Source organism: Cupressus sempervirens, chromosome 3 (assembly GCF_028749045.1).
Source record: "Cupressus sempervirens isolate cs-2001-9-10 chromosome 3, ASM2874904v1, whole genome shotgun sequence".
NCBI classification, from domain to species: Eukaryota; Viridiplantae; Streptophyta; class Pinopsida; order Cupressales; family Cupressaceae; genus Cupressus; species Cupressus sempervirens.
In genome coordinates, this window is record NC_143120.1 from 625,622,748 (window position 1) to 625,635,352 (window position 12,605).

General features: G+C 36.1%; 1 protein-coding gene across 2 annotated transcripts in view; it reads left to right on the top strand.

The window, feature by feature from the left end:
- The window catches only part of LOC149568233 (Thioredoxin family protein), a 207,530-nt gene that overhangs the window by 12,603 nt on the left and 182,322 nt on the right, over positions 1-12,605 (top strand). The window contains exon 2 of one of the 2 annotated variants that reach the window (XM_089821234.1): positions 6,679-6,717. The exons of the other annotated variant lie outside the window; for it this stretch is intronic. Coding sequence (XP_089677360.1) covers positions 6,679-6,717 — 39 coding nt within the window. The remainder of the gene's footprint in view (positions 1-6,678; positions 6,718-12,605) is intronic. 2 annotated transcript variants of the gene reach the window in all.

Below are 12,605 nucleotides of genomic sequence, written 5' to 3' on the forward strand. Positions count from 1 at the left end.
CAGAATCCTCCAAGAGAAGGAACAAACATAGGTCCACATAAATCTGAGTGGATTAATTCCAAAACATTGTTAGTTTTTCTAGTGCTATCATGAAATGGACTTTTGGTGTTCTTATCCAGAGCGCATCCTTTGCATATGCTGGAGTGATCTTTATTCAATTTAGGTAAACTAGTTACCATCTTTTCTATAGTTGATAAGGTTTTGAAATTTAGATGACCTAACCTTTTATGCCATATTTCGATTATATCAACAACTTCATGAATTAAGACTTGAATAGGTCGACTAGGTTCTGTATTTAATTCATACAAGTATCCCTTCCTTTGCCCAATCAACTTTGATTTCTTAAATGAGGAGTTTTTAGACTAGGTCAATACTTTACCGTCCATGAATGCAACATTATGTCCATCATCTTCAAGTGCTGTAATAGAGACTAGGTTCCTTTTTATTCCTACTACATAGAGTACTCCTTTGAGATATAGAACACTACCCGACTTCAGTTTCAGGGTGCAATTTCCAATTCTTTTGACGGAATGTGTTGAATTATCACCGATGGTGACTTTGCCATCAACTTCTTCTGATATAGAGTCTAGTGCTTCTTTGTATCCTGTAATACGTCGAGATGATTCACTATCAATCACCCATGGCTTACTTGAGACTTCATTCGAGAGTGCCGAATATAATACATGATTCTCAGGATCATAGTTATCTTCTTTCCTATTAATGTTTGTACAGTTCACTTGCTGCTTATAATTCTCAGGGCAATTAGATCTGTAGTGTCCAAATTTTTCGCATTCTTTTGATCACCCTTTTTCTTCTTGAAGTGCTTCTTACCTTTATAGGAATTTGTGTTGAGAACATGAAGTTCTTCATCTTTAGTTTTCAACTTTCCCCCTTTCTTAAGTTTTCTAGATTCTTCTTGAAGACAATTTCCCTTAAGTCTATTAAAGTCAGGAAGATTGTCTCTAGCACTTACTCCTTGTGCGAATGTTTCCCATGAATCTGATAACCCATCTATAGCCATCAATGTCAGTTCCTTGTCATCAATTATGGTTTCTATACTTGCAAGTTCATCTCTTAGACTGACAACCCTTAGAAAGTAAGAATTCATCGAATCTCCCTTCTTTATCTGTATATGATTTAGTTGCCTTTTTTAGTGCGAGGAGTCTAGTTGAATTATTGACCTCATATGCATTTAATAATGCATTCATCATATTAAATGTTGTTTGATGTTTCATTAGCATGGGTACTATTTCATTTTTCACTGCATCTAATATGATCTGCATGGCTTTCCTATTTCCTTTACTCTAGATAGTTTTATTAGGTTCAACAGTAGGTTGTTTGGATGTAGAATCAACAAACTGTTTTACATTATTTTCTTGAAGAATCATCATGATTCTGAATTTCCAAGCATCAAAGTGTTCTTTCCCATCAAACTTGTCCTCGGGTCTGATTGCGTATGCCATTGAAGATAGAAGAATAATGCTAGATATATAAAATCTAATTGCTTAGTTTGCAGAGCCTAGGTTCGACTACCAGAGCTCTGATACCATGTAAAGTTTTTGCAAATTCTGTGTGATCAAACTTAGATAATACCTTATATGTGCTTGCTGAAGCTGATCTTCCTTAGTTTTGACTTGTATAAAGAGATGTCAATAATTTATTTATTATTCTGGAATGTTTTATTTCTGCAAGTATTCATATAGGGCAGACTTGCTTAAAGGAGCAAACTGTACGTTCTTTGTGTGTCCTTTAACTACAACCACACCTTATTAAATATAGTAATCAAGAGGCATGTCCTTACAAAGTACATCTCCCTTCCAAAGTCGGCCTTGAATGCTCTCTCAAAATCGGCAACTTTCCAAGGAGAATTTTAGTTTAATACCTAAACTAACCAAGGAGATTAGTTAGTCATAAGCCATGTTGTCCAAGAGAGATGCCGATACCTATCAAGTAGAGAAGACAAATATATAATGACTTAAGAAGGGATCTTATGCAAGAATAGATTAGTGTGATCTGTAATTAGACCAGTATGATTTAAAGTTATAGAATTAACAGTTTTAACAAAACCAAAGTTTTTAAAAATAACTCCACTCGGGAGTGAAAATAAACTACTGGACCAAGAAACTAAAAACAGCCATAGAGAGCCGATCAACATGCTATAATTCTAGAGGCACGCTTAGGACTGGATGGTGTTTGCAAAATATGTGGACTGGCCTTGTGCTGATGGTGCGTCCTACTACTTCTTCCACTCCATGTGTTCAGCTGAGAAGATGACAATGATCAGGTAGCTGGGAACACTGATATGTGCAATCTTGTGCTTCTAGACTTCTTGATTCCCAAAGTCCTTGCTTAGAGCTAGCTATGATTCCTACTATGATGGATGTTGTTCCTCTTTCGAGTCGCTATCCTTCCCCTAGCACTTCAAACCAAGATTGGGGGGGGGCACACAGAATGTTTGATGTGGACTTCATTTATCATGGTAGTCTTTGTGTTCTTGTGTTGTGTTTTCTCCCTTGTGTTTTTGTCATATGTCTTGATTTGATTGCTTTAGATGATCCTTGTTGTTTCGTTGAGCTCAAGAGGATAAAGTAGTTGCCCTGTCATACATTCTTCTATTTTGTATCTTTTTCTTCTATATGTTGTTATATGTTATGTTGTGCTTGTGCTATTATTTGTACCCATGATCTTGTATAGTCTTCTTGGTTGCTTATGATATGGTAGCACCAATTCTTTTTGGTCTTCATGTTATTGACCCAGAAAGACTCTTCTTTGTAACTTTTATGTTTCTTTTCCTCCATTGTGTTGTAGTTCTACCTCCTTTTGGGAATGATTATATTTTCATACTCGATATAATATTACATATTATCATATGATCTTGCTGACCCCAAAGTTAGTAGATCCCTTTGTGCTTTCTCTTTTTGTTATGTGCTCATTTCCTTTGATACGTTTCTCTTATTGGGGGCATGTCATTGTGGAAACGTTATTTAGTGGATGCATGTACGCTTTCGTTAAAGGCATTGCTCCCGGTAAGGTGTTCGCAATCGCTTTAACATAGGGGCACACACTCCGCTCATCCTTCGACCATGGAATACAAATATGGATTCTGTGTAGAACTTGTAGTACTTCAGCCTTCAATGCTTGGTATGATTTCTAAGGTATACCCAAATCTATGCATTGTTATTACATGTTTACCCTCTCTCGCTCTTTCATTCTAGTTTCTGGGAACTATTGATAGTTCTTGGGGGCTTGGTCTCTTTTTGGATCTCTCTCTAAATTATTGATAGTTTGGGAGGCCCAATCCTTGTTTTTGGACCCTTCTTTTGACTACTAATAGTCTGGGAAGCCCAGTCTTGTTTTGATCCCTTAAGAAAATACATCCTTATGCCTAGGTCGCTTTTGATTCTTCTTTTTGGGACATGGAGTTCGCTTGAAGTTGAATCCCTCGATGGACTGACTAGCATGCCACACACACTTGCTAGACTATTCAATGCCATCCCCTTTTGCGAAGACTTTTACCCCTTTTTCCTTTTTCTTGTGTGGTTCACAATAAGGCACACAAACCTTATTGGTCAAGTAACTACACCCCTTTTTCGTAGCGCTTATCTCTCTTATTATGATTTTGGATGTGATAAAGACTCAAGTCTCTTGGGGGCTTGATGATTTCTTTTCCCCCTAAATCATGATAAGCTTTGATCTTGTGCTCTTGATCTACTTTATCGTGAGTTTGAGGAAACTCATACTCCCGCTAAAGTGGGGGCTAAATGTACAGTCTTAAAATGGACACACTTGCCTTTTTAAGACCTTTTAGCTCCCTCTCCATTATGCCTTCTTCAGACTATAGATTTATCCGTGCCTGATCTCCTTTTCTCCTCTTTTCTTACTCTTTCCATCATGTTTCTCCTGGTATCTCCTGAGCTTCCTGTGGATCCCTTGACCTGGCCTCTGGAACCAGGTCGACCTAGGTCAACCTGGACTGGACTAGGTCAACCTAGTTCTCCTAGGTTGACCTAGTCACTAGTTATTTCGGTGCTTGAGGCCCGAAAGACTTCGAGGTTTTAATTAATTTTCTTTTGCTGCCCCATTGGCTTGTATTGTTTTCTTGCCAGAAAACTCTTATATAAGAAGACTTGGAGGCTTCATTTTCACATATCATTCAATCCAAGATCTCATTCATCCAAGCTCTTGCTCTTAAGTGAAGATTTCTGCCTTTTGCATTCAAGGAGTTCAAGTATTCAAGATTATCAAGCATTCAAACAAGGAGATTTTTATCTACCATTGAAGGTTCCTTTGTGAGCATTTCCTCTTCAAAATCTAGCTTATTGTTGACCATCAAGGGAGCAGATCTACATCGAAGCATTCATCATGTTCTTCATTGATGCACATTTCATGGCACCATGAAGGGATTGTAGTAAATCCGTTGCAAAATGTGAAGATACCCTACATTCCTAATTCAATACATTACATACAAAATTATTATTGACAAGGGTTTCAAGCAAGGTGGATCCTAACATTTATCTTGTCTTTTAGTTATTTATATTTACATTTCTCAATTACAATTAATTCCTTAATCTAGGACTTGACCAAGGCAAGCCCTCATCAAACCCCAACCACAAAACCCTTCTTTTATGTGTTTATTTGCAGGATACCAGCCGGAGCTTATAGATCTGGAACCTACTTTTCGGGAGCTTTCTGGAGAAGTTAGTTGTAGGTCGCCAAACTATGTCAACCTGGTAGAACGATGTCCTTCCAAGTCGACCTAGTCCTTCACTGCCCATTTTCGGAGAGATTTATGGGTTTTGTCCCTTTCGTCATTTATGTTGAGATCTGTGGACGAATATTCATAAATAGTCTAGATCTACGAGTTTTGGAGCTAAAATACATCCTCCTCTACACATTTCAAGGTGAGTCTTTCATATTTTAGTTCCTTTCATATGTTTACCCTAGATCTAGATCTTAATTTGGCTAATTGTTCGCAGAGCATCTAAATTTACATTATTTAAGCAATTAGTTCAATTTCACATATACACATCCTTATCAAGAACCAAAGAGTACATTTTCTTGTATCGTATTCCCCTTTACAATTCGAATTTAGCATTAGCATCCTTCTTCCTTTGGGTTCTAGCTAATCTAATTTGGATCATAAGTGGAATCATATTTGGGAATTCCCCTTTCCCTTTCATACATATTTGAATGGCTTAGTGATCCAGAAGTAGGGAGACCTATAGTCCTATTAAAGTGCCTCCTTTTTTCCCATAAACAACCCTATCCCTGAGACATTTTACCTCATCCCTATGTCAGGAATTCTTGGTGGAACTTGGGCGAAAATAAACTTGTGCGTATTTATTTTATATTTATGTTGTAGGAAAGTTTGATGCAAAAAATTGTAAGTTTATGAAAGAGGCGGCTACATTTTTGGAGAAACTTCTGAGCTTTTTTGGTGAAACTACCGATTAGATGTTAAAAATGAAGAAAACACACAAACTAAGAGGGGGAGGTGAATCAATATACAACAATTTTACTTATCAATACCTGCAAGATGCCTGTTCACCAAAGGTTACATTTCCACACCTTGGTTGGCCAAGGAAGAGATAATTTAAAAATAAAATAAAAAATAAAATCTCCCTCCAATATGAGGCACTCAACAACAGTAGGTTGGCCAAGGAAGAGATGAAAACATTTTTACTTATAATAAACCTCCCTCCAATATTGGGCACTCGAAAACAGTAGGTTGGCCAGCAAACATAAATTATTGGATGGGTGCCACTTTCTATAAGTCAGCTGGTAATTTATTGTTTTTATTTCTTAGAAAAATAGGCATTCAATTGATGTTAGCCCTTTTAGCAAATTGTTTCTTTTATTTTATTTCCATTTAAAAACATCAAAGAGCAGCAGGTTGGTGAGCATAAAGAATTAGTATTCTTCATTCACACAACAGCAAGTTGACCATTATAAAGACTCAGTGTCAGGTTGCTTTCTATCCATAACTTTTGTCATTTTAATTTCCATCTTCCTCTAAGTCATGAGTGAAGGATACTAAAACTCTTCTTGCATAAGTTGCTTCTCAGTTTTGACATCGGTGACAGCAATCCAACACACAAATTTTGGCAACATGCTGCATTTTCTCATAGACATGCAGTTTGCTTCGAGTTGCTATTCCACGTGGGTGTTCAAACCATGTATTACACATTCTATAATTTAATTTGCAAAATGAATTGTATTATTAAAAATTCAACCATTTGGAATGAGACAATAGCTTACATAAGGTTGCTCCATGAATCATCTAGAATTGTAATTAGAAGGACCACCCAATGCTTTCCTTCAGAATCTCAAGATTTTATTATGTTTACTTAATGAATTAAAATTTTCCATGTATAGGTGAAAGGTTGTATTTCCTCATCTAGAATAGCTAGACTCTAATGAACTATGATTTGAAATGTTGCTTGGCTTAAATATTTATTATATGTTCTAGATAGGTTTTAGTCTCCTTCAGAAAGTTTAAAGAGTGACATCATTCTAGATATTTGTAATCTTTTTGCCATTTAGATAAAAATAAATTTTCTTTTTTTTAAAGATCAACCTAGTCATACTCCTTAGTTATAAACATTCTTATGCAATAATTTTTGTGGTTATTGAATATTGACTATTCCTAAATTTTAATTTATGTCTATACAATTGCAGGCTAAAGATCCATCTTTACCTCGTAGTGATACTTTTGAGGTATTAATTGTTTGTAAACATATTATTTTTATATTCCTTCTTGTTTCCAACAAATTTCGAAAATTGTGTGATTTTTGGCATAATCAGCACACATTTTTTTTCATTCTTTCTTGGCATGTCTTAGTTTGCTTTATATTTCAATTTAAGACCAATATATTTTAAGATATTGTTTTAGCATTGTTCCATAGAGTCTTTGGGATAGGGGGAGAAGTGTTAGGGACAACAAAATATTCCCCAAAATTTGGGGATAACAATAAAAAAATATAACAATTAATAATTGGAACACTTAAAAACACAAAATAGTGAGAGGAATTGTAATTTATCATCTATTTAAACAATTTGACAAAAAGAAATTGCTATTTATCATATATATATACAATTTGACAAATTTTTGGTCCAAGGTTCTGAATGTGGATTAGAATACTCAGTTTCATGATTTGATAAAGTTTGTAACACAAATTAGGAATATAACAGGCCATTATCTTGTTAAACTCATTGTTTGATGCAAATGCTATACAAAATTCTCATTTCTCTAGCTGTTAGACTAATCTAGCTCCTACAATTAGATACCAAGAAACTTGTATGTGTGGCTTGATCCTCAACAATTTGTAATATCCCGTTTTTGGCAAGTCTATGTAATCATGGCGACCCTCGTGAGCTAACAGGGTCTTTTGGGGGTCCCAGTCATGAACTTACTATTTTTAGTAAGTTTATTTTTGGCAGTGCAGTGGGTGGCTCTGGCAGTTGGTTGTCACCTGCAATTAATCAGGTTAATAATTACATGAGCTCTTATATGGTTATTTTTTGAGTTGCATTATTATAATAATGACTAAAAAAGATATTTCTAAAAAGCATGTTGGAAAGTGTTGATGCGAGTTTTGTATCACTTACATAACATATTAGGATTTGAATATTCAATATGGGATATCAAACATGCAACTCCTCTCTTGAAAGGTTATTACTCATGAAGACATAAGCAATAGCTCCAATGTTCCTTATACCATTGGATACTAGCTCAGTTTTATCGATGTGATTCGCTGGTAATCACGTAGGCGGCCTTACGCTATTCATTCAAGGATGACTTGGACTTTGGTGGAATGAAGGTGATGGTGACTCGGTTTGTGAAATGTGCAGAGGCAGATAATGTTGATGATGGTGGTGATGGAGGATGAGTCTGCCAATGATGATGTTGATGGGAAAGCGATGGTTATGGAAGGTGAATGGATGAGTTCTATCACTTAACTTACTTCTCTAAGCTTCGACTACCCAACTACTCACTATTCTACTCTTACCTATGAATGGAAGGTTAGCAAATGGACGGGGATCGAACCTAATGAGAGCTGACCAGCGGCCTCACTTCCATAGGTGCAATGATTCAAAGGAATAATAGACTAGCTTACCACACCAGGCTTCCCAACCAGCCACTAGGATGCTAGTGGTCTAGTATTGATCCCTATCAAACATTTACCAATGCTACCACACAACTATCCACCTACTTTACTTTCACTTGAACAACTTAAACAACTTGAAATGAAATCTAACTAAGTGGAAGTAGAAAACATGCAATAACACCCAATGTTCTTGATCAACATGCTAATCGCAACAATGAAAAAGAGAGCATTTTGGTATTATCTTCGCAACAATTTCTCCAACCCTTTACAAATGAGAGCAAATGGCCTTTTATAGGGGCCAAAAATACAACGGACGGTGGAGATCAAAACAAGATCAACGATCCAGATTGGATCCTCAAAACCCTAATTAGGGTTGCCACCCCATCAGCCAATGAGGAGCTGCCACCTCATCAATGGACCAATGAAAAAAGTGCAAAAAGTGGCAACCAATGAGAAAGCACCAAAATGGGGGCCAATCAGAAATAGACACATGTCCTATTCTAGAAGAAAAGAAAATTTGCCTCTTGGGCTTACATCAAATGATCTTCTAATATAACTCTTCCTTTTTCTTTCATCTTCTTAGCTAAGGAAATGAACTTAGCTAGCCTTTCGTTAACTTCTTCCATAGGAGGACAAGCTGTGTGCTTCGCCTTGAGTTCCGTTGACTTCGCCACGCTGTTTGCTGCTTGTAGTATCCTTTCGTGATCCTTCTCATATTCCTTTGCAAATCCAATAAAAGCGCTGAGAGAGGAAAGCGTGCCCAAATGCTTTTTCCTGATGGCAACCTTTCCCAACTCATCCAATCTCGATCCAAAATCTGTTTCATTGACATCCTCTTCTCTAATATCCTCAAAATCAAGTGCCACTGTAAGCCTTGATGATCTGTTAACTCCTTTTCTTCTCTTGCGTATCCAATTCTGCTTTAGATGCGTGTAATAGGCTCTTTGGTTATCTTGAAATGACTTAGTTGCTTGATCCATCATTACAATTGTCATGCCCTTGTACTAAGGAATGTTGAATGTTTCTTCAATTGCTTGTTCGCCAATGCTGGCCAACACTCTCTTCCCTTCATCAAAAATGATGGAATTACTGTTTAGATCAAATCTAGATGCACATTCCATAATCAATTCTGGACAAGGCAATGTGGGAGGAAAGGCCGCTGCGTGTACAATTCCACTCTTGTAAATCCTTTTTGCCAAGGGGGATTGTCCTTCTTTTAGTCTGTCCTTCATTTGTATCATGTTCACTGTATAAATATTGGTGTCAATTATTCTCTTCATTTTCAAGAAGAAGGAAGTATTGGGCATCATATCCTCTTTGTCTTTCTTAGTGTTCGCCTGCTTGGGATTCTTACTTGCACTATCATCCTCCATGCTTGTCGCCCTATTACGGGATGGTAGAGTGGTGGACCAAAAGGCAAGAAGAACCAAGCGGAGCAATCCTTAGACTAGAACGAAAGATGGATGTCAGCTTAAGCACTCCTTGCAACTCTAGATGATGAAAATTCACCTTAACTGATAAACTTACAGCAACTTTTCGGAACCTAGGATATGACTTTCAAGTAGTTCAAATCCCTTTGCAAATAGAAATTTACACTCCTAAAACTATCCAACACTTGCCTTTTATGCAAAAATCAAACTTTCATATGTATCTCTTCTCCCAACAAAATTGCCAAAATCTGGTATAAAAATGCAGTCCTAAGTAGGAAAAAATCAAACCTTCACCATGAATTGCTCAAAAATCAAAATCAGATCTGCCTCAATAAAATGCCAAGAATGGAAAATTTTGCCTTTGTCTCAAATTCGCCCATGCATGAAGTCTGAAATCTGCCCAAAATGCTACCTAGGGCACAAATCGCAGCCCAAAAATGGAGGAGAAAATCACCAAAATCTGCAAGAATTCTGCCCGCAAAAAAATCGCCAAGGTCTGAAAATGGAGAAATGCAAGCAAAAATTGCCCAAGCATGCAAAAAACTGCTTTCCACAAAATTCGCCTAAGTCTGGAAAAAATCTGCTCCTCCACAAAATTCGCCCACATGGAGAGGAAGAAATGATTTGTGAAAATGAGATGGGGAGGAGACTCCTTTTATAGCCAATTTTCTTTCTCCATAAAGCTAGCCTACATGGTCTAGGAGAAAACAAAAAACAAAAATTAAATTCAAGTTAAGGCCCACAATTAAATACTTAGCTCAAAAAAATAAATTTTGCCAAAAGAAAATTGCACTTTTAAATTTACCAATTAGCTCCAATTGCAAAATAAAATTAAATGGCCTTGAGGGTGTTAAATATTTCCATTTAATGAGGGTTTAGTAATTAATACGTCATTAAATTTGGATTTTGGCTAACCAAAAGCCATTTTTTCAATATTAAATTACTAAATTCATTAAAAAATTAAAAGTTTTCAAAGCAAATTAATCCAATTAAAGTCAATTTTTTGCAATTTTCTACCAAATCGATTTTGCCAAGCTAAAAATTGAAAAATTAAAATTGCATTTAGAACCAAAAATCGATTTTTTGCACTTTTCCTCATTTCAACAAAATTTAAAATATTTCACCAAAGAAAAATTTGAGATTTTCCAAAAACTTAAGTCTAAAAAATTTCTCTTTTGAGAATCATCCAAATTTACAGAGTTAAAACCAAATTTTCAAAAGAAAACATCTAAGTACAAAATTCACAACTTTATCCTGCCAAGTTGAAATTAAATTAGAAAATTATTCGGCCTAAGGACAAAATTGATAGCTCTGGAAAATCAAGTTGAAATCGGGTGAAAATAAATCTAACCTTCTCCCCACTGCCCTGAAGGTGTCCAAGGCTCAAAATTTTCAAAACTCAAAATTGTTGAACAATCCAAAAATTTGCCAAGGCGATTAGAAAAAAGGGGGTCCCCAAAAATTTTGGGGCGATGGTGTGAAAACCTCACAACAGAAAGTTTCTGCTGTTGAGTTTTTTTGGGAAACTTCCACAATTTCTGAAGTGGAGTTTTTTAGGAAACTTTGGCCAACAAAAGGTTATAAATGGGAGCTCATTTCATTGGGAAAAGCACGCTTGAAGATATATTTGCTTTTGCTGCCTTTGTGGCTTTTTCCTGGGTTCTCAACTGAATGCCCTTGCTGTTGTATAAGGGTTTGGAATTTCTTTTGCAATTTAGCTGTTGAGGTATAGCTAAGTTGTTTACTTCTCTTCTGTTTGTCACTATAACTGAGAAGTGTTTCTTTCCACTGCTGAAGTGTAGTGGATTCTCTAAGTTACTAGTTTGAAGTCTCTGTTGAGGCGACTAGTTGGAGGTTTCAAATTGCATATTGAAGGATTGTTTGGGATGTTGGCATACTGGAAATTTGGGCATCGATACCAGTTCAGATGCCTTAGTAATCTCCTGTGGCGATTGGTATATCATCTCCCAAGGTCTGTAATCAATTGTTGCGCCTATGCCATTTTTGTAGAGGCCTGCAATCATCATATTAAAGCTTGGAATCACCAAATAAGGGGCTGCAATCACCAAATAAAGGTCTGCGTCTAACATTTTGGGGTCGCGTTGCTGAAAGGAAGGTTTGGCATTAATATTATGGGATGCTGTGATTTGTTCTAAAGGAAGCTAAGTCCCCATTGTCCCCACATTTATTATTACTTTTTGTTAAAATAAAGATTGGCCTTGGTTTGAAATAAATAAAGTTATTGCAATTGTACTAATTATTGATGAAACTTGTCAATTCAACATTTCAGCAATAATGAAAACTGATATGATATTGATCATCCAAAGTTTCATTTTCAGTAAGTTGTGAATTCTTTGTTTCCGTAAGAAATCTGAATACCTTATCATTAGTCGGATTACTTGGTCTAAGGAGTTTCCAACTAAATTCAAATATTTAGGGTATGCTATTGAGTTCACCTGCAAGTGTTTGACAAAATGTTAGACTTCCTGTTTGGTACGGAAACTTGATGTGTTAAGGTTTAATTGTTGGACTATAACTGGCTAAGGTTCTTTACACAATTTGTGTCGTGTTGTTTAACTTTGCCTGTACTTGCTCATGTTGTGATGTATGAAACTTAAGGCACCATTTACAAATACAAGCCAATGCTATAGAAATTTCTTATTTCTCTAGCTATTAGACTAATCTAGCTCCTACAATTAGATACCAAAAAACTTGTATGTGTGGCTTGATCCTCAACAATTTGTGTTGTGTTGTTTAACTCTGCCTGTACTTGATCATGTTGTGATGTATGAAACTTAAGGTACCATTTACAAATACAAGCCAATGCTATAGAAATTTCTTATTTCTCTAGCTATTAGACTAATCTAGCTCCTACAATTAGATAACAACAAACTTGTATATGTGGCATTATCCTCAAGAATTTTTTTTGTGATCCATGAAACTAAAGGAATCATTTACAACTACAAACCTCTTTTCTCTTTACAAGGTAAGCATGTGCCTCTTGATAGAGTAGGTGAAGCTATATGTGGACTAGTTCCTCTTACCAATATAGGAGCTATAAACCTAT